Source organism: Lepidochelys kempii, chromosome 9, assembly GCF_965140265.1.
Source record: "Lepidochelys kempii isolate rLepKem1 chromosome 9, rLepKem1.hap2, whole genome shotgun sequence".
Classification (NCBI taxonomy): Eukaryota; Metazoa; Chordata; order Testudines; family Cheloniidae; genus Lepidochelys; species Lepidochelys kempii.
Window position 1 is genome coordinate 87,457,179 of NC_133264.1, and position 23,476 is coordinate 87,480,654.

Here is a 23,476-nt window from a genome sequence, read left to right on the forward strand (position 1 = left end):
GCCAAGTACGCAATGCCTCCAACATCTCCTCATTGTACTCTTTCATATTTATCCATTCCAGTGTTTTTGTTTTCATAAATAAGATTTCGATGATGCTCATTTATCTACACTTGATAAACTATTGCAGCTCTGATTCTAACTGAGCAGTTTTAACACCCAGGCAACTTTTAAATAGAAAACTAAATTCTCAGAACATATGTTACTATTTAATTAAATAATGGATTCCAAGTTAATTCAAATTCAACCAGTACATATTTGGTGAAGAAATATAGCAATAAATAATGAATTTAGGTTCTGGAAAGAATTAAAATACTTACAAAGCACTACAGATTAAATGCAAAACTTTTAAGGTTCATTACTTTTCAATATATTCTCTTTGACATACTTCAGTGGGTAGCAATACAGGCTACTGTTCCCTTGTCACTAAATGATACAACAGCTCAATTCATAGAATAGAATCATAAAAGATTAGGGTTAGAAGAGACCTAAGGAGGTCAACTAGTCAAACCTCAATTAAATCATCCCAGCGAGGGCTCCATCCTCTTTGGAACCCCCCCTTCAGATAGTTGAAGGCTGCTATCAAATCACTCTTCTCTCCTCTCTTCTGCAGACTAAATAAGCCCAGCTCCCTTAGCCTGTCCTCATAAGTCATGTGCCCCAGCCCCATAATCATTTTCGTTACCCTCCGCTGGACTCTCTCCAATTTGTCCACATCCTTTCTGTACTGGGGGGCCCAAAACTGGACGCAATACTCCAGGTGTGGCCTCACCAGTGCCCAATAGAAGGGAATAATCACTTCCCTCGATCTGCTGGCAATGCTCCTACTAATGCAGCCCAATATGCCGCTAGCTATCTTGGCAACAAGGGCACACTGTTGACTCATATCCAGTTTCTCATCCACTGTAATCCCCAGGTCCTTTTCTGCAGAAATGCTGCTTAGCCAGTCGGTCCTCATCCTGTAGCAGTGCATTGGATTCTTCCATCCTAAGTGTAGGACTCTGCACTTGTCTTTGTTGAACCTCATCAGATTTCTTTTGGCCCATTTCTGGTTTTATGGATGGAAAATGGATAATGAAATATCCATCAAAAGTGCCATGAAAATAGTTCTGCCAAAGTCCTAGTGTAACGCCGATAGACCCTGGTCGTTGTTGGGCAGGATCAAACCTGAGACCTCTGAAGCTAAATACATGAGCCTCTACTGCATGAGCTAAAAGCCATATGGTTGTTAGCTAATGCTGTAGAGCAAACCCATTAATCTCTCTCTCTAAATAGTCTCAGTGCCTCAGATAGGACAGAGCACCACACCCAGGAGGTGTGTGAGTTACACTAGCTGTGCTCAAAAATAATTTTCAATCAATAATGAACTATGTATGGAATAGCTTTCTGTGATGTTCTTGAGGGGAGGAGGAGTAGTCTCTTGAGCTTACTGGATCATCTTTTTACAAACCCTCTTACAAATTGAAAAAAGATCACGGTGCTGTCTCTTTTTGGTTGACTTTTACCCCAATCTCAGTACTTACGCATCTTCCCTTTCAGAGATTACTTTTAATTTTAAGGCTTCGGAAGAGGAAATATTTTGCTTTTAGAATATACCAGATTTTACCAAGGGTCAGGTGATTTCAGGGAATTTCCCCAAGGGGTATACTCCCTCTGATATACTGGGGTATACTCTACAGGATTTTGTGTAAACAGGTAAACAAATAAATGCTACGGTCCCTCATCCCTCCTCTCTGCAAGCACATGCAATCCTGGTATGTGAGATTTATCAGAAGATAAGGAGGAAATTCTTTATAGAGCTTCTTGATTAAATATTGGGAGCTCATCACTGTTACAATTTTACAATGTTCAACCATTATAATAGGAGGGAATTGAGGTTGGCAACCAGTTTGTTCAGAATATTACTCCATTCACAGTCCAAACGTACCATAAAAATGACAACATATTATGAAAATCTATACTACTAAAACAATGCCACGTTTGAAAACCTTTGCCCTGTAAAAACTACAAACCCTACAACCAACTTACAACTCAAGTGAAGGAAAGTGATATTTTAAAAGGGGATCTACTACCCCTGAAACAAGATAAAAAATCAGTAACATGCTCTATGGTCTTCCCCATCATCTCTTTGGCTTTGCTTTACAATATCAAGATCAACTACCTGAATCACTAGGCAGAAGTTAAGAATCCATGTTTTTAAAGGCTCTTATTCCTCCCTTCCCTTTCTCCATAACAATTTAGCTATATGGCCTCTGATTATAGGTATATTTTCATGTGATATTAACCGAGTGCCTTCCAATAGGATTGATCCAAACCAAAGTAAAAACATCCACCCCAACCCAGAACCCAAACTCTGTTTTAAAAAAAAGAATCCTATGAGATGTTATCTTCAAAGAAGCAGAATTATGAGGAAATATTTTTTCCTTCTTTAACATACTATCATCACAGGATTCTTACTCTTGGAGAGTAAGTAGCTCAAAGGATATCTCCAAATAAAATCTGAATGAATTACCACTGCAGTAAGCAAAGCAAGAATGCCTAACACAAAGCAACATGAAAATGTTTATTTTTTTGTATAGCAAGAAGGGATAAGATACAATACCTCCAAAAGACAACAAAGAGGTGTTAAAACAAGCATAGCCTCAAAGGAACATTCTCAGAAAACAGATTTCTGTTCCTGAATTTGTCCTCCTGAAATGAGAGAAATTCTGAGAAATAAACTTTTTGGGGATATATTGTACACCCCATATCTGAAATGTGTTTTTCCATTTTTTTCCATTTTTTTCCATACAGGGGCAGGGCGGAATTTGCTGGCAAATTTGAAATACCTCTTTCTGTATCACATGGTGCTGCACAATTGAGGCCACAGACCATTTCCCTGAACTTGGACACTACTTTAGGTTTTTTCACGGGGAACATGATCTGAGCCTAAGTATTGTAACTGAGAATTTTAGGCAGAGCACATATTTTGTAGTTATGTTTTTAGGTGAACAGTAACCTCTGTCAGGCTAATAAATATATTGAAAACTAATTATATACCGTATTTGCATTTCATAGATAGACTTTTTGATTTCCTAAGAAATTAAAATATCTGAACAGTAGTCCATCAGTAACAATTAAAGAACGAAGACAGGTATTGCAATGAATAGATAGCATTATGTGAAGAATAACAGGAGGATACAACTTCACAGCTAAGCTAATTCCCATATCAGACCCACACACTTTAGGTGCTTGTTGGTTTTAGACAAATTTCCATTCATAATTTTACTTCTGAGGTATTTAAATGATTTTGTATGAAGTTAGTTTGCACAGTCTACTGTGAATTTAGAGCTCTAAGGAATCATTGGTATGCAGATTTAGACACAAACATTTTTTTATCACAAGCAACATTTTTCTGTGATATAAAAATAAAGTTAATGAGATGTAGACTTAGTCTCAAAGTAAGTAAAATAAAAATAACTTCAGCAAATTAGAAACAGTCTGTAAAAAACTAATTAGAAATTCAAGGCCAGATTTTCAGCTCAAGTCAATGAAGTTGCAGCAGTTACACCAGCTGAAGCTCTATTCCTAAATCTCTCTATCTCTCTCTCTCTCTCTCTCACCTCCTCCCCCACCTACCACTTAGATTGTGAATCAGGGTTTTATATGATATAGTCACACAAAAGGCTGACAAGTATAGTGTTTAATCTCCTTCTACCCACAGCAGTAAAGTGGAATCCCCCAGGGAATATGGTGCACATGTAAATTTTGAGTACTAATATTGTCGGGGCAAATTCTTCCCATCCTCCATAGGTGCAAAGGCATCCTGGCCACCAGAAATGGGCAGTACCATTGCACGAGCATAGACAGGATTCAGGGTCCACATAGCATAAAATTTACATGTGGCATAGAACAAACTGAGCTCTATGACAGATGTCTGTGTGACAGTACAGGAAGTAGGTAGTAGTGAGGCAAAAGGAGAAGTAGTAGGGCTGGAGGATGCATTACTATGTGGATCAATGTTCCCTCTAATTTTTTACATCCATGTGCAGAATGAATTTTGTTACGTGCACCAATATGGAGGTGAATTCTGGGGATCATCAGAATTCCATCCCAAGTAGCCTTGCTAGAATGAGATACTGGTATATTAAAAACAAACAAACAAACAAAAAACCTTGGAAACAACAACCAAAAGAAGTTACTGTATAACAAACACATACAACATACATTTCATACTCACAGGCAATGCCACAAGCATTGAGCCTGCAGAGGAATTGCATATTGAAACAGAGAATTTAAATTGGGCTGTCTGGGGAGAGTGAGAGCAGCTGCGGGATTGGGTTAGCATAGAGAGGGGACAGAGCAGCAGAAGCAGTTGAAGAGAGGTGCTTGTTTGGGCTCCACTGGAAATCAGTGACTGTTATTTTTCTCTGTTGGCAATGGAGGTTTCTCAGTCAGTATGAGGCAATCCCCTCAAAGCCAATTTCTGGCCTGTGCCCCACCATCTGAGAAACCTTACACTAGAAGTGACTGTGAAGTTGGCCGTGAAAAAGAAAGTAGACTGCAGAACTTCCCACTGCAGGAGGAAGTTAAACTGGTTGGATCACTGCTGCCTGATGACTGTCCCTAGGGTCATTATAACTGCTTCATACCAGCTCCTGCCATTTCCAGTCCTAATCTGCTTGCGATCATGCAAACTGAAATTTGCAAAAGATTCTATCTTGTGGGTGGGAATGTGTAACATGGAGGTAAAACGTTTGCCATAGGAGGTGCATTGCCCTTGGCGCATGTGTGTATAAGACAGGCTCTTAGAATGGGACATTTGAGGGTCTCAAAGCCCTGAGAGCTCTTTCCTTTCCTTTCCTTTCCTTTCCTTTCCTTTCCTTTCTGAAGAACACTTGGAAACTCTCCATACCAGTCAGAGTGACTGTGTGTGTACAAGTGTGTATGAAAATAGGATGCAAAAGCTGGCAGGTTTCACTGGGGTAAATATGATGCAAACACAAAGACTTAAGTCCTCAAAGCTTAAGGGTTAGTAATGTATTACTTAAAAGTTAGTTGCACTCTGTGGAAGGGTGAGAAGTTTCCTGGCAGCAGAAATACTAGCAAATGTGAGCCACCAGTTTAGGGGCTGGCGGTCTTTCATGTCAATAGCACCACAGTTCACTGGCAGCAACGTATTCAGATTTTGTCAGCTATTTGTTAGTAAAGCAATAGCTACAGCAATCCTTAAAAAGTAATGGTAGCATCTTCACACTGTCTCTGAGGGATTTCCTTGCTCAGCTGCTCATAATTTTCCCCCTGGCTCTCTTGCTCCTGCATAATAGATTTTGGAGTCTTAGTGTCTCCAGGTGCTTAGTGTCTTCAAGGCAGCAGCAGCAGGAGGACACTCCTAAGGTGTCTTGGGCAACAACAGTACTAGCAAGTAATAGAACAGTGATTATGCAAACCCAACAGCCTTTCCTTAAAGCTCCTACTAAGAGCTTCATTCACGTTACAGTCTGGTCTGATGATGACTGCCAGCTCCTCTGCTTTTAAATACCACAGAACCTTCTCTCCAGGTGTGTGTCATCATTGCCTCACTGATAGTCTCTGCTAGAACTTTTTCTCAGGCCTAACTGACAAATACATTAACGTAGTAGTGTAAATCTGTTAACCTTATTTCATGGGAGATGTTTATTACTTCATGGTTTTGAAGTGGGCTGATTGAATCATTCTCTGTTTTGATTTGAAGTGCAGGATGTTTATTCTTGTAACCTGTCTGTTTCTTTCTTTCTTTCTTTCTTTCTTTCTTTCTTTCTTTCTTTCTTTCTTTCTTTCTTTCTTTCTTTCTTTCTATTTATTTGTTTAAAAAAATGCTATGACAAATTACGTGAGTGCTGCTTCATTTATTTTAACCACTGCAGCACTGAAGAATTGACATACAAATTCAAATCTGTGAATATTCTTTATTTCATAAGAGGATTTTAAATGAATTCATATGTTACAATAACATTTTACAGACTGACTGAAATTAAACCTCTACTACACCATACTGTAATCCTGTTAAATATAATACCATACTTTTCTGATTGCTGTTTAAAATAGTAACTCTATGGCTTTGTTTGTCTTGTCTTTCTGGTTTGCTTTTTTTAGATATACCGGGCAGCCCACGTAACCAGTTCACATTCAGACCACTCCCACCCCCTCCACCACCACCACATGCATGCACCTGCAGCAGAAAACCACCTCCAACAGCAGATTCTCTCCAGAAAAGATCAATGACAACCCGCAGTCAGCCCAGTCCAGCTGCTCAAACCCCTCCAACCAGTATGCAAGATTCCGTACATCTCCATAACAGCTGGGTCTTGAATAGTAATATACCATTGGAGACAAGGTATATATAAACGGAGACTACTATTCTTAAGAGTTTAAAAAAGGGGGGGGGTCTGAGGATGAGATGAGAAAATAATAGGAGTGAGAGAAAGAATGGCTGTGTCGTTCAGGACACACAAAGCTTTTTGATGTGAAGCATTATTATCATCATGTTATTAGTTAACCTGTATCATTAATGCTCAGAAAAGCACATTTTGAAAAGTGTTGCGGGAGGGGTAATTGAACTCCAAAGATGTGTTCAAGAAGTGTGCATTCTGTTCTTATTAGTTGTAAATTTGCATACACACATCTGTGCACCTATGCAGCCTCATCTTATGTGGCAAGAGGCATTTTGCTTTAGAAGCATCAAAGAAACTCCGCATGAAGGCCATGCCTCAGGGAATCTCTGCACTCCATAGGATCTGAAAGCATTCAGCCTGCAGTCTTTGGCCTCCTTATAAACCCCAGGTGTGAAACAATCCCCAAGAAATTATCATTGTACATAAACATCCAGGATGTCTTCAGATACGTATAAGCAAAAGAAGGCCAAAATGGCTTGAGGTTTCAGAAATTATTATAGAATCAACATTGCATTCAATTGATGATCTGAGGCCTGATTATGAAAGCCTTATTGCCTCAAAAAACAAATATTGAAGTCAAGGATTGAGCTTTGGATAATTTACTTGAATAATAGTTTGCAAAATGATAATCTGAATAAAATACCTTTCCAATTCAGAAAGAATCTATAATGTAGAGAGACAAATTCTGTCTCCTGAGGTGACTATCCTTGAATATCCTTGACTTTTTTGGTTGAAAGCTGTTATTGTAATCTGAACAGCTAATTTTATAGGCCATTAATCAGAGCTGTGCCATTCAAGTTTTTCCAATTTCCAATTTTCAAACATTCAAGTCCTGTCTAATTATCAGCCTGAAACTTGGGCCATTTTATAGACCTTTTGAGTAAATTAGTTACTGAGTTTTGCACAAGCTTCTCCTTCCCCACATGGAACATTGTGAGTCTGAACCTGAGTAGTCTTGGCTGGTGCTTGCATTTGGTTTTCAGGTTAGTCAAAACACCAAGTGTTCAGTTTTCCCCACATGTCCTGAAATTGATGAATTTCACACAAATGTAACCCTAACTATTTAATATAACGGGTACTTTCACAAAAGCATTTTCCCTTTCAAACATACATGTGCACTTATTTAACTATTATCCAAGGGAAAAATTTGGTGGTCTTGCAATGAGATGAAATTGTTTTGACTTGACTCAGAACAAAGTATGCAACATACTTCTTTATATAATTTGGCTGCTACAATATACCAGTGTTGCTTTGAATAAGTTACTCCCTTCTGAAAGGGTGTAAATTTGACATGAAAGGATGGGCTGATTTAATTGTGATCATTATTATTTTCTGAGTTAAGACTTTGGTATGTTATTTGCTTGAAAAATGAATGCCAGGCAAGGAATCAAGGGGTATGTCAACTCCATCAAATGAATGCACAACTTAAATTTTTGGTCAGAAAATGAGTATTTTAAAATTGATACATAATATGGTCCCCGTGATATATTTCTGATGCTTCCATCTGAAATTTACATTTAACCATGTTTGCCCAGATTTCACCCACATACTTCCTATAACCAAGCAAGATATCATCTTTAAATTATGTGTGAAGTCCTTAGCAGAATTTCATAATGTAGGGTCTTATATAAAAGCTGAGGCCAGAAAAAGCATATTTGGTTTACTCTGAAGTAATTCAAGAGTAAGAAGAAAAGGCCTAGAGCGCACAACACAGCATTAGAGAAAAGAGATCGTTGCTTTTTCCCCTTCACCATGGGTGATCCGATGGGACAAGAAAATGAAATGGTTAAATCTCCAGGTTCTCCCCCCACTCACACATACACTACAATTGAAAATAGTCTTAGAAAATACAAGTAATATGGCAATGGTGGCTGTATTTCAGTGCTAAATCTTTCTTGTATAATAGTACTCAAATCTACCTAATATGCATAAGCAGATTTTTTTAGAACATTTGCAATTGAAGAATAGATTTAGAGACATTAATTTATGCCCTACCTTAATAACTGGAAAAAAATCAGAATGCACATGTTCAGTGCTTACATCCAATAATATCTCATGTTAATCCTTAAACCTCACCAGGGTTTGCACAATCTAGCTATAGGCACATAGATTTAGAGATATTTTTTTTCATACAGGAAAAGACTTCCGAGAACTAATCATGTGGCCTATAAATCCTGTTTACTACAGATAATCAGAAATGGAGCAAGCTTCTCAGCCTACCCATAGTGGCAGATATGTAATATTTCACATTTACATGAAGGAAAATTCCATAATTCTAAAAATATATTTACTGTATTGAGATTAGAAACATACTCTTATGTAATTAGATTTTGAAGATCCGTATTGAATTGAAAAGGTCAGACCTAAAAGAGTGGGTAATGAAACAGTATATTTTAGAATTGCTTCTATATTGTAACACATTGTATTTATTATATCTTATATAACAAGGTAAAACAGAAATTCTACTAATACTTCTTGCTTCTGACTAAAGTTTAATAATAATGAATTAATCCTCACTACATCCGCATGCATGGATGAGTTGTCATCTCAGTTCCTGGATGGATAGATTGAGGCACAGACCGATGAAGTGACTTCCCCAAGTTCACAAAAGATGTATTTGGCAGAGGCAGAAATGGAGTTCAGAACTGCCAGGTCCCATTCCTTAATAACAAGACAGTTCCTTCTCCTGTATTAATTAATATGATAGGGAACTATTTTCCCCAACCATGAGCCATTTTGCATTAAAATAAACTCAAAAGAAAAAAAAAGTAAAGTACATATAGGACTCTTTAGTGGAGGAGGTATGAGAGAAGCTGCTGACAAAGAGGTAGGAGGAAAAGTGAATCTGCAAAGGATCCAGCAGGTTGGACTGACAATTGACTGAGTATAGCCATCCAAGAGAGTGATATATGTGCATATACACAATTGCATAATATGTGTTCACATACAGTACTGAGAACAACTTATTTACTATTAAAATGACTTATGAACATGCATTAATTTCATTGCAACACATAGATCATAATTTGTAAATATTTTCAACAAAAGTCTGCAAAGATCTCGCATAACATAAAACACAGGTACCATTAATTCTCTTTTTTAGCACCATAATTTTATTGACATCTTACATAATTGATTTTTCTCCCCCAGGATAAAGTAAGCACAATCTATTGCCTATTCCCTTCCTCCCCTCTAAAATTATGTTTTTCAGGATTCATAGATACTTTGCTCTAATCTTTCAAATCTTCTGATTTACAGTGCCATATATTGTCATTAACTTTGACAGCCCCATCTGAATGTGGCTTACTGCTTTTTATAGGGTACATTTTAAACTCAGACAACTCAGTAAAGCATATTTCCCCTCTCTTCTGTGCCCTCTTATATCAATATTATTGTAAGTATTCCACTTCTTGCTGTGTTTTCCTTGTACTTCACTATTCCTTTATTTCAGTCAGCTCCAATGTAAGATGGAAAAATGGCATTTTAAAATGTTGTTTCTAACTGTAATACTAATCTTAGTCCTTTTTGTGTTATGCTATGGTGCCCTTTTTGTGGATAAGTCAGATCAAGCTTTGGATGTGCTTATTTTGAGTACAACTTTGCACATGTTTTCTGAAAGACTAGATTCACAATAACTTTCATTAATTTGCTGTTAAAAGCAACAAACCTTTTTTAACTTTGATTTCCCCCCAAAGTGTTTATTTTCATTTCTATATTTTGGACTAAAGTGTTTTACACGTTTGCGTATTCGTTCATTTTTATTAACTTTCATTCTAGTTCCTCTAACCCATTTAGCATGTTAGCAATAAGATGCTGAGTGGGCTGAAATCTACTTCAGTGTACTGTCTATGCCCAAGGTACTGTGGCAAAGAAAACTTCATTTAAGTAGCCTGGGCATCCTGGTAATAACCCCTCTAAAGAGGGCATTGTGGTATCAGGCCATGAACCTGAGATTCAGTTATCATTAATTCATATACTTAAATTAAAAATGTTAGAAAAATAGGGGAGGCACTTGGGATTCAAGCCACCTATGATTTTTAGCTATTGTCTAATTAGCAATACATCTAAGCAATAAAGTTTGGATTTGGTTCTAAACTCTCCAAATGTGGGGATTCTTTGAGGAGAGGGTTGGACTAGATGACCTCCTGAGGTCTCTTTCAACCCTAATCATCTATGATCTATGTTAGGCTCTAATGCTTGTCTACATGGAGAGACCTAGTGCATAGCAGCTAGGATGTGAATCTGCAGCAAACTGGTCAGCCACGCACTAAGTCACCATGTGGACCCTGCTACTGTGCGCTAAAAGTTTTCAAGCAAGTTCCACATGGTGACTTAGTGTGCGGCAAGCTGGTGCACTGTAGATTACACTCTTAACTTGCTGTGCTCTAACTGACCATGTAGTCAAGCCCCATCTCTATACGGAACCATGCTCAGAAACATTGTAGGATCCATAAACTTCTGTTTTTCTAAGGATACCATCTTGTTTATGATGTAGTCTACTTACACTGGAAATCTTATGACTATCACTTACCAGGATGTTTTTTAATTATGATTATACTGCCACCTTCTTATTTAAGCATATACATAAACAAACAGAATTTGCCCTAATCAGAGGAGCACGTATGTGGCTGCCTAAACCCTAGAAAGCTGTCTGTGGTCTCGGTGGCCAGGTTAAGCTGGACTAGTGTTCAAGGCTGAAATCAAGAAATCTCTGCTCCATGCTTGAAAATTGCAGAATTGTTGGGGAGATGAAAACCTAGTGTGCCTTTTTATCCTTGATCACTGGACGTGAGCAGGGTATGGATCCTGCCTCTGATAGCCAGTGAGATGGTCCCAAAATAAAAGGGTTGCTTTTGTCATCTCCGAAGTGTACACTGATTGTTGCTTCAGGAGGAAAGAATCTAGCTTGTTGAAGTCCTATTACTACTGTTTGCCTGAGTTCTGTTCTTTAGTTCAGCCAAGATCGTAACAATTTTAAAAACTCTGCTGTGGTTGACTGGCTGTCATGCAGACAGGGTAGAACCACTTCTTTCAAATACTTGGGAACCCAATGTTGCTGAGTCTTATTGGGTAGAACCACCTCTGACCCTGTAAGTAAAGGAACAGGTTTGGATGGTTGCATAAAGTAAAAATAAAAATCACATAGCCTTCTCCAGGGCAAGTGGAGCAGCCTATGGGGGAGCTGTAGAGTACTCATGAATCAACAGATAGGGAAACAATTACCATTTAGACAATAGCCTTAGTTAATAAATTATTTGTGAAAGAAGCCTACTCTTGAGTTAATTTTAACTTACTCTTTATTATTCTGAAAATAAATGTAGAGTGATTTCATTTCTTATGAGCTTTCTTTTAAACCACATTGTTCAATATCTGTTACTGTGACATGTCTCTTGTATTTTGTCATTTTCTGTCTAATTAAACAATAAATCTAACCTCCCGAGAGATTATATTTAAAAGAAAAGTCATGACAAGGGTTAGAAACTCATTCTGAAAGTACCATGTATTGTCACTGTGCAGAAGAGAGGATCTGAACACTTCAAATTTCTGAATTGTTAAAAAAAATGTAAGGCTGTAAATTTGACCCTGAATTTAAAATAAAATAGCTTTAAATACAATCCTCAATTTAGCAATGCAGGAACAAACCTTGTATTATGGAAATAAAAATATAAAAATTTGTCATCTACAATGAGATACAATTTTAATGTCTCCCACTATGGCACTTGAGGTTCCTTCTTCTCTTGCATAATTTAGAACCCAGTCACTATGGATGAAAACATTTTAAATTGTTCATATACTCCACAGCAATTTTTCTTTGGGAGAGGGTCAAGTTGCAGCTCCACTGGAACACCATGATAAATATTTTGGATGTATAGGTATTTTAATCCTTTCTGAATCTAACATCATATTCTAGGTTATGTCCCCTCATTAATTAATTTAATGTAATGCATATAAAGTAAGAAACCAGGGTAAAAATATGCAGTTTTTGTATAATAGCTAGTGGCCCAGTAGGCCTGGAAGCCTTCCATAAAGCATGACAATCTCATTTGCTAAAATAGAAACAGACAAAATGAATGTTATTTTAGACGGGAAAAGAGTGATGCCAGATTAAATCCAGAGGGTTTGAATTGGTTTGGAGAACAGGAGCATCACATATAGAGGCTCACAGTATAGATAGGAAAAGGAAATTTTGCCTATGTCCACACTGTTTGATATAGCTTGGGGCAGTAGGATGATTTGGAAGTGATTCCCAGAAAATATGTAGCCCCTTGAAATATTTGGAAAGTAAAATGCTATTTAGGTACATGCTGCGGTGTATCCCTTGCAAGCATAGTTATCTGTAAGTGAAATTTGCAACAGTTACATTGCAGCATGGCTGTTGGCTGTACCTTTGAGTATGTGGATATTTGGGGTCCTATCTAGGAGTATTTTGGACCTGGCCCCTCTCAAGTATTAGTGGATTCTAACTGTTAAAATGTTCATTTATTTACAGACTGAACTACAACAGTTGTATAGCTTATGAGGCAGAGATTTTAATGGCCTATTCCAACTCTTGCTGAAGTCAATCGAAAGACTGCCATTGACTTCAGAGTGAGGGTTAGATCAGGGCTTAAATCAAGTGGTGAAGATAGGGTGACTCAGGGTATGTCTACACTGGCAAGTTTCTGCGCAACAAGCTATACCACTTTTATTAAAGCGCTGGAATTAAACCGCTGTTGAATGTCCACGCTGTGCTCCTTGTGATGGATGAGCGCATGCACATTAGGAGCTCTTGCAATGCCTCATGGGGCAGGCACAGTGTCACATGATGCAGGTTTCCCCATCCCACTGTTCCATGTGCATCCTACTACATTGCCAGCCGCTTTCAACTGAAATGGGGGTTGGGGGGGGGAGAGTGTGTGGCAGGAGAGGGTATATGGGGTGAGAGAGACAGTGTGTTTTGGGGGACAGCGAGTGTGTCAACATGCTGTCTTGTAAGTTCAGCCAGTGGCAGGAAGCAACCCCCAGTCCTGAGGCAGGGGGAGAAGGAAACCCGACATCAGCCCCCGTCTCCCTCCCCAGCTCTCTGCACAACAATCTCTCTCTCTCTCTCTCTCACACACACACACACGCACAACAATCTCTCTCTCACACACACACACACACACACACCTGCTTGTGTGTTCAATAGCATGAGCATTCCACATTAATGGTTTGCTTTGTGTCCCAGAGCACATCAGCACAGCATACAGGGCCTGTCAAAAAACGGCGCTATGAAAGGGGAGGGGCGCATGTCTCCAGGGCAGCCGAGTTCAAAACTATGAGCAGAGTGGCCACTTGAGGGATTATGGGACACTTCCGGAGGCCAACTGATTGCTTTCTGTGCTGTAATGCGTTTACACTGCCAATACAGCGCTGGAGCCTCTGCGCTTTAAGGCTTACGACTCTCATTGAGGTGAGTTTTTTGCAGCACTGCAACTGAGGAGTTTCTGCGCACTAAGTGGCTTGGCAGTGTCTACACCTCGGGAGTTGCACCGCAGAAAGCTGCTTTACTGCGCAGTAACTTGCCAGCATAGACAAGGCCTAAATTATCAAGGCTACTCTGGAATGGCCGACTCCAGCTACTTTTGAAGCCAAAAGACTCATTTTCATTAACTTTAATGATAATTGGATCGGTCCCTTGGTAAGTGACAGACCTGGAATTAGAACTCAGAAGTTCTTGACCCCCAGTCTCATGCTGACTTTACTATGTCATATAGGCAAATACAGTCTGTTGATGTAAACGGGCAAAGCAATAAGTTAATCTCTCTAGAGGTGAAGATTAAAAATGGAATATGAAAAAATTTGAAATTCCAACTTCTAGATAGATATGATTTTCTCACTGCTTACCAGGTATTGATCAATCTAACTACAGTATAAGCATTACAATATACTCAATTAGAAGCATAACACAAAGGCCTTACTAAATTGAAAATCTTCACACTCTGCTAAAATGTTACAATAGTTTTACTCAATATATAGATACACTGTGCAACATTTTCAAAGTTGCCTTTGCCTCAACTCTGCTTATTTAAACTACATTTTTAGTTTTTAGGCAGCAAACTTTAGATTCTTACATTTTGGCATGATCAAAACGTCAAACTAATGCAGACATGGAAACAGTGAGATACGTACATCATGGTATGGTTGAATTTGGAGACTGAAACTTTATTAAAACTATTAACCAATGGGGAATCACTTACAAGACCACCTTCAGGACTTTCTAGTGCAGATTTCAACTGGGCAGCAATGGCTCTGGGTTCTACAGACCTGAGGGTTGGTATGAGGACAATACCCCCTCTGTACCATCAACCCAAACCAGGGACCCTGGCTGGAAGCCCAAGTCCCAGCCCATTCCTCTCTTCCACACAGAAGGTAGGAGAGATGAGATATGGGAAGCCACATGGTATGTGACACATGGGGGCACACTCCCACAGCATACAGTGCTGTGCTCAGGGCCTGTGCCAAGCAGCCCATAGGGTTACTTGGAACTCCCACTGGATTCTTTTTTAAACCATCCACTGCACTGAAACCTGGCAATATTATGATGAATGTAATGTATAAACCACAGAAAATCATTTTAGAATAGAAACACATAAATTGCTTTAACAGTAGTAATCTATTGTCAAATACTATTATAATAAAACACACAGTGATATTTTCAAGACTGACTTCTCATAGAATCCCAGGGTTGGAAGGGACCTCAGGAGGTTATCTAGTCCAACCCCCTGCTCAAAGCAGGACCAATCCCCAATTTTTGCCCCAGATCCCAAATGGCCCCCTCAAGGATTAAACTCACAACCCTGGGTTTGGCAGGCCAATGCTCAAACCACTTGGCTGCTTTTTCACTATATGGCCAATGAAGGCTATAAAAAAGACTTTGACTTAATATTGTATTTCTGACACTGCCATTATTAGAGCCTATTCTTGATTGATTTTGGCTCTTTGTCCTGCATTTATATAATTGTTGTCCCAGATTTCTGTGTCAGAGTCTTGAGGTGCGGTTACAAGGTTAACAGAAAAAGCTTGCATAGGCTGTCAGAAATTCAAACACATGAATCAGAAGCACATTGCTCTTTGTTGTATTTTATAATACAGCGATAAATGGTTAACACAAAAGACTCTTTACACATCCTATCATATCCGCAGGTTTACAGGGCAAAATTTTAAAAGAATATGTAAAGATAAACATAAAAAGAAACATTTTCATAAGAGCAATTTAAGAAACCAGTCCAATTTGAAATACCTATGTTTTGCATGCAGGTGTGTTCCTAACAGATTATACAGTTGCATCATGGACATTTAAAAATTATCTCACGTGTGTATGTAAAAATAATATCAGATTAAGTGACGAATTAGAGAAAGCTTTGCATGACCACTTGTTCCCTTCCCCTTCATTTATATGCATTCTTGCTCCAGCAGTATTTGCACATAATAAGACAGAATGGGGAACAACGCTGCAAGGGATATAATTCAGGGTAGCATCTGGTCCTGTGCTTTTAAAAATGAGCCATATCCCATTTTTCACTTGTATTTGTTTTTTGTAAGAAAGTGGGTTTCATTATGTTTTTGCTATAGTTTAGGTTTGTTGTTGGTACATGGTATAACACCATTGGTATCCCCTTGTTGCGGGTAGAGAAGTGCTTTCCAAACCAAGAGCTGTATTCTGGGTAGCCTCTCTACAAGGACTTGCCAGAATGTTATTGAAGAGTGCAATCCATGCTTCTTCTTTGTGCCCCTGCAGGGGTGGCTGTCTGAAAAGAGGCAGGTAACTATATCTACATCTATACTTGGTGCTCAGGGTGTGATTCCCAGCTCGCATAGACATAGTCATGATTTCTGTCATAAAGTTAGCATGCTAAAAATAGTAGCATGGCCACCGTATATTTGTGCCAAAATACAAGGTCTTTTGTGATATAGGCAAATATCTGTTAGGAACTAATATGGCAGCAAATCCATTTTTACTGGTGATTTATTGTAAAGCCAGGTGTATTTCAACTATATTCTGTTTAGGTTCTTGTGCTGCTCCTATAACAGTGATATCTAGAAACCACTATGGAAATCTAAATTCAGGTTTCTAACCTCAAAGGTTATGTCTGCGCTACAAGCTAGGGGTGAGATTCCCAGCTTCTGTAGACGTACACTTACTGAGTTAGCATGATAAAAATAGAAGTATAGCCATGGTAGCGCAGGCTAGCCCCTTCACCCAAGTACATACCCCCAGGATTCAGGTGGGTTTGCTCTAGGGATAGTTAGCCTATGCCTCTGCTCACAGCCCCCTGTGCTACAGCAGCTACACTGTTAGTTGAGTGTGGTAGCTCGATGAGACCTAGCATGAGTCTGTCTACACGAGCTGGGAATCAGATCCCTACCTGCAAGTATAGACAGAACCCGTGAGTCCATGGCTCTGCCTTTAATCCATTCTAACCAGAACAGAAGGGCAAGTATACTGGGACCTCTCCAAATCTGCTGTAGCTGCCACTCTAACGTGTGCTTTAGGGGAACCTCAAGAAGGTATTCTGACAGTGTCAGAGAGGATTCCACCTTGTAAGCTCAGCAGCTGTACATCTCCACATCTCCTTCACCTCTCTCAGTGGCACCTAGCTCAGAATTACTGTGACAACCACGGTTACATTTGGAGATACAATTAGATGACTGAGTTGAAAATGAATTGAAATGCTTAGATGACCAAACCCAGGACTTCCCAGATGTGTTATTATTCAGACATTCAGTAGTTTGTTTTGCTATTGTGCAATTTCAATTTCTTGAAATTGAAAATATGTGCAAGTTCAGTTGTGTGGCCATTTAATTATGCAGTTGACTTTTATATTTCATATGTGCAACGCAGATTAATCTTATGGACATTTTAGTGTTTCTCTTGCATTCCTATTTTCTCCAGCTTTACCAGTGGAATGTTTTCAACGCTGCCCTTTACCTTGTTTTTTCTCTTACAAAAATTAGTCATTTTAATGGAAATGAGAGAGAGAATATTTTAAATAGAAAAATGAACATAGAGACTTTAAAACCTGGATATTTCAACCTAGGACTCGGGGTAAGTAGCCAACTGCCAGCCCCACTCTTTACATCTGGAAGTGATTCAATGTCCTTTACTTAATCCAGGCCATTGCTGGGAAAACAAGGTCATAAAGAAAAGGAGGACTTGTGGCACCTTAGAGACTAACAAATTTATTTGAGCATAAGCTTTCGTGAGCTACAGCTCACTCTCAAATAAATTTGTTAGTCTCTAAGGTGCCACAAGTACTCCTTTTCTTTTTGCGGATACAGACTAACATGGCTGCTACTCTGAAAGGTCAGAAAGAAATTTTCTCAGCAGGTTAGATATAAAAAAGGGTAGTTATGTGTTGTTAACCTGGTTACTGTAGCAGTATTTTATCACTATCATAAGGGTAATTATTATTGGATTACTCTGTATGGGTCTCCAAAAACATTGCCAAAATATAATATGATACTATTGTTTGCTTTGTTATGAATTTTCACTGGTATTTTTGTTTCAAGAGCATGAAGTGAAAATTGCATGCAAAAGGTTGGTGGCCACATTTTCTAAAGTAAATCAGAAATGGACAAAGATGTCTCTGAAATCCAAACACATTCAAATAATAGTTGTGGTAATTACTGATAATTATTATGATGCTAGCATACAGAATCTTTAATAAGAAAAGGAGTACTTGTGGCACCTTAGAGACTAACCAATTTATTTGAGCATGAGCTTTCGTGAGCTACAGCTCACTTCATCGGATGCATCCGATGAAGTGAGCTGTAGCTCACGAAAGCTCATGCTCAAATAAATTGGTTAGTCTCTAAGGTGCCACAAGTACTCCTTTTCTTTTTGTGAATACAGACTAACAGGGCTGTTACTCAGAATCCTTAATGTTGATCAGAGCCTCATTGTGCAGGATGCTGTAACGCTTAGGGGCAGACATGGTCCTATCCCAAAGAGCTAAGATGAGTTACATAAAATTAGTGGAAGAGCGAGATAATATATTTATGTGTATCTGATTTTAATATCCATATAAATATGTTTGCTTCTTTAGGGTTGCAATTGCATAAATGTAGCCTTTCCCTAACTGTCTTTGACATTGGTTCAGATTCAAAACCAGAAGGGTATTAAAACCTCTCAAGCGTTTGCCAGATTATTGGCAATGTCAGCTCAGACACCGAACCCTACCCTTGATTTTCCACACATCCAGACCCTGATCCCTAACCTGAAGCTAATTCAGATCTAGATCCAAACAGATCCAAACAGTCATCTCTAAAGTAATACGAGGAATATTTTCATTCATGTGAAAATTTTTCCTATGTGCCATAAGAGACAACCTTTAAAACAGAACTCCTGTCCAATGTCTCTTCCAATATTATAAAGAATATCATTTTAAGGAAAGGAGTGTCCTTCATTATGGTCCTCTGAAATGAATTATGGATATCAGGGCCAGTCTTAGGTTTTGCAAGACCCTATAAGAAATAATACCTGGACTAGCTAGCTACCTCCTCCCTTATATCCACATACTCCATTCATCTCTGTATACTCAAAACATTCCAATACCCACCTCTTGCCTCATGCATCACCCCTCATGCTGTGGCAAATCTCCCCACCACATTTATGAAGACTAGTGACTCCTTAAATGCAGCATGCATTCAAGAGGTAGAGTAAAAGTGTACATTTCAGGGCAGCGATTGGCAGTTACAAAATTCTGTGTGTTGTGGGCCACTGGCACAAGAGTCAGACAGGACCAGGAAAGGGAATCAAGCATTGTGCTTTGCCTGGCAGTCACATTTGTACATCAGGTACAGCAACATATAGAGGTTGCACAGGACTTAGGCTGCTACTGCAGGTAAGCCCCCCAAAAGCATGTAAAAGAACATCACAATAAATAGATATGTAAATCCCATTAACTGCTTTTCTTTATCATTTTTCATTAACTTACAGTGCATTTTTTGTTTGAGCTTCACCCTCCTGGATTTATGTGCAGTTCCTCTGTGATGTGAACCTGAGGCTGAGAAATTTTAGTTGAGTGCAAGAAAAGTTAGAGAGGCCACAGGAAATGGTTTCATTTGCTAGAAGGGAAAGAAGTTTTTCAAGTTCATGTTTTACACAGTGAAATAATTACTCAACAGTGACTATCTTCCTTTGTTTCTTGGAATCAGCGTAATGTTTCTTGGAATCATTCTTGGAATGTTTTCTTGGAATCAGCATAATGTTATTAAATGATTTATATTTCACAAACAGATTGTCTTATATTGTATTTTTGAGTGAGAGAATATTATCTCCATTTTACAGATTTTTTGACACTTTGACACATGAACATTTAAAACTTTCCTGTTTACTATCAGGTGCTTCCATCAGTCATGTTTATAATTTTTCTCAATTTCCTTGCATTCTGGAGTCTTTTAAAAATGTCTTGCCTTTACTATTAGAAGGCAATACATACCAAGCTGTATTTACATATAAAACCTTGGACTATAGTTGTTAACATTTTGCTCTGTACATAGAGCCCAATTTTATAGAATTGATAGCAACATTTTAGTATTCCTAAAGTCCTTTGGGGAGAAGCAGTGTACTTAGACAGATGAGTAGTCATCTAAGTTTATGAGAACATAGATACAGTCTAGCATTGCAAATTTGTCTTTATGCTTCTGCTGTTTTTCAGATACTATGAAAACGTGTTTATGTACTTGTTATACTCCCCTAAACATGGAATGCATAAACTGTTACAATTTGTAACATTTTCTTGATACGGCTAAACGCAGTGCCTTGCATAATGACAGGTTTCAGAGTAGCAGCCGTGTTAGTCTGTATTCGCAAAAAGAAAAGGAGTACTTGTGGCACCTTAGAGACTAACCAATTTATTTGAGCATAAGCTTTCATGAGCTACAGCTCACTTCATCATAGTATGCATCCGATGAAGTGAGCTGTAGCTCACGAAAGCTTATGCTCAAATAAATGTGTTAGTCTCTAAGGTGCCACAAGTACTCCTTTTCTTTTTGCGAATACAGACTAACACGGCTGTTACTCTGAAACCTGCCATTTTCTTGATAGTACATCATTGGTAGATCACTTTTAAGGTAGCATTACATCCTAATCTAAGTTGCAGCGGTGTATTAACGCCTCGGCCGACAAGGCCTAGGCCTAAGGCAGCAAATTTGCAGGGGCAGCAAATTTATAATACCAGCCAGAGGCTGCTTCCCCCAGCACCGGTTCGCGCCCTCCACCCCCAGCCCCGCCCCTATTCCCCACCCCCTCCCTGCCCCTATTGGTCCCCTTCCCCAAATCCCCGCCCCGGCTCTGCCTCCTCTCCTGAGCGCAGCGCGTTCCCCCCTCTTCCTCCCTCCTTCGTGAAGCTGTTTCATGCACAAGCACTGGCAGGGAGCGGGGGGAAGCATGACCCAGCGGCACGCTCAGGGGAGGAGGCTGAGGCGGAGGCGGAGCAGAGGTGAGCTGCTGGTGGCGGGGAGGCAATTATTTCATGGTCTAGGGGCAGCAAAATCATTAATCCGCCACTGCTTAGTTGTATAATAATAAACTACAGCTACATAAACTCTCCTAACTGCATATATAGACCTCTGTCTATCTTAAGGGATGTGAGTTGAATTTAGCTCAAATGTAGTTTAATTCAAATACTGTTCTTGTATTAACACAAAATATATTCTGTACTTTGAAATATTTTGCTATCAAGCTATGAACCAACATTTTAAAATCCTTTTAAAGAGAATGAAATTATGCTGGCTATTGATTACTAGACCATTACAGCCTTAAGAATAGCTTTCAGTTCAGCATTTCCTTGCCTTTTCCTCTGATCTTTTTGAACTATGTACCATATAGAACAATCAATATTGCATATATTAGACCATTTACATTAACTCTCAAAATCCAATAGGTCTCCATTTTTAAAGGAAATAACAATTTCGTCTCATTGTGTCCAAAAATTGTAAACCAATTAAAGAAATATTGACTTGGGAAAACAAACAAGAATTTATTATTATCCTTTTTCCTTATTTCACATTGTGGTCCCGATCCTGCTCCCATAGAAGTGAGTGGGAGTTTTGCTGGCCCTCGGCTGTGGAATTCCCTTCCACCAGAAATCAGGATGACCACGTATCTTGCCACCTACCAAGTGAAAAGTAAGACCCACATCTTTGCAAAAGCCTTTTCACCATAACAACTCAAAGAATGGCCTGGTATCATTACCCTAAAGATAAGTGAAAGAAATATTCCACCCAAAATAATTATGCACAGTCTAATATGAGGGAAGGAGAAGAATATAGTCCTACAGGTGGTTTGATGTCTTATGTAATGTTATTGGTACCCAGAGACTGCAGTGGTGTGATGCCTGAGAGATAGACTATGTAGGCAAATGCAGGATCCTATAAGTAAGGCTCCTACTGTAGACCAAAACAAATTTCCTGATATATTGCTGAGGTGTCGAATCCAAAGCCAGATGAAATCTTTACATTGACTTCAGTGGGCCTTGGATGAGGTCCTTGATAAAAAGCTAAGTCTTAATTTGAACTTGAAATCCCAAAACAGACCATTAAAAATAGTATACTAAATGTAGTAATGGAGCTATTTGATTTTTCTCTGACGTGACAAGCAAAGTGTTAAGTCCTAAAATGCATGTGCTATCTTCTATGCAATGTAAATGGTAGAAATATGGATAAATTCTCTTTAGATGATATACAACGTTCTTTAATCTACACAAATCAAATATTTTATATAACATTATTGTATTGAGTAATTCAGAGAATTACTATCAGTTAAGTAAGGTGGTGCATAAAGGTCAAACTCAAAATATTTGTTGTGAAATTATATGCACAATATATTGTGAAATGTGAGTGCATAATAAAGAAATCCTAAATGTGTACTAATAGGCTGAGCAGAAAAGTAACATGAGATGCTCATATGTAAGCACCAAATTCTGTAACCCTTATTCATGTTAAACAGTGCCCATGCATGTGAGTAATCCCACTGAAGATTTGGATGAGTAAGTGCTACTCAATATAAGTAAGGGTTTCAGAATCTGGCTTTGTGGATCATCAAAAGATCCCCCAGTGTGGATGACAAAAAAATTTAATGTGAGAATTTATATTCTGATTTACTCTTTCTATAGAAGAGATTTGAGCACAAAGGCCTTTAAAAACTTAAACTGTTCTACCCTTTATTTTGTATGATCTAGCATCTTTGAGAATTTTAACCTTTCCTTTAAAATCCTACAATAAAAATATTGAATATTATACTCGTTGCCCCATTGTACATTTAATTGTACCTTTGTCATGAACATATATTTAAGGTCAAATGGGCTTGTTGCAATATAATCATTTCTTAACATTCTTGATTTGGGCTACTGAGAGTACAGTTTAGAATGCATTTCCTCTGTCTTCTTTTACTAATAAATAGGGCTTCTGATTTTTGGGTTTCGATAATAAACATCAATAGAGCACCCTAATACACAATAAATAAATAAATAAATTTAAATTGGTGTTTATCCAGTAATCACTAGAAAAATACTGGAAATGGTTACTTGTATCTAAAGGCTTGTCTACATGGACCAGTAATGCGGACTACGGCGGTTTGCTTTCTAAAGCACATCAGCATGTTGCACTGTGTAGAACCCTGCTGGTAAGCACTAAAGCTTCCCTAGTGAACTTTAATGTAGTGCTCTTTGAAACAGAACTACATTAAAATGCACTAGGGAAAATTACAAAGAGATCGCTCGTTACAATATCTACGTCTGTAATGAGTAATATATATCATAGACATTACTCACTACAGTATATGCAAAGAAAGAGCCCTGAACCCCCCTCCACCCTGATTTTTGGACATGTACGTAAAACTCAAAATAAACCTCAAAAAATGAAATTAATAAACCCCCCAAAACGGAAGCCCTACTAATAAATGACTGAGAAAGTCCGAATGTGGCTAAAGACTATACTTCAGACTCAGAAAACAGAGACTGCTCCCATGCATGCATCTTCTGTCTTTGTGGTATATCTTTGTAGGAACCCAAAGTATTTATCACATAATGTTTATGCAGTTG

General features: G+C 38.5%; 1 protein-coding gene across 18 annotated transcripts in view; it reads left to right on the top strand.

The window, feature by feature from the left end:
- The window catches only part of TENM1 (teneurin transmembrane protein 1), a 1,403,901-nt gene that overhangs the window by 1,160,210 nt on the left and 220,215 nt on the right, over positions 1–23,476 (top strand). For 15 of the 18 annotated variants that reach the window (XM_073361279.1, XM_073361281.1, XM_073361273.1 and 12 more), the window contains 2 exons: positions 6,112–6,352; positions 21,471–21,563. The exons of 1 other annotated variant lie outside the window; for it this stretch is intronic. In XM_073361279.1, coding sequence (XP_073217380.1) covers positions 6,112–6,352; positions 21,471–21,563 — 334 coding nt within the window. The remainder of the gene's footprint in view (positions 1–6,111; positions 6,353–21,470; positions 21,564–23,476) is intronic. 2 more of the 18 variants (XM_073361277.1, XM_073361278.1) reach the window with 1 other exon arrangement.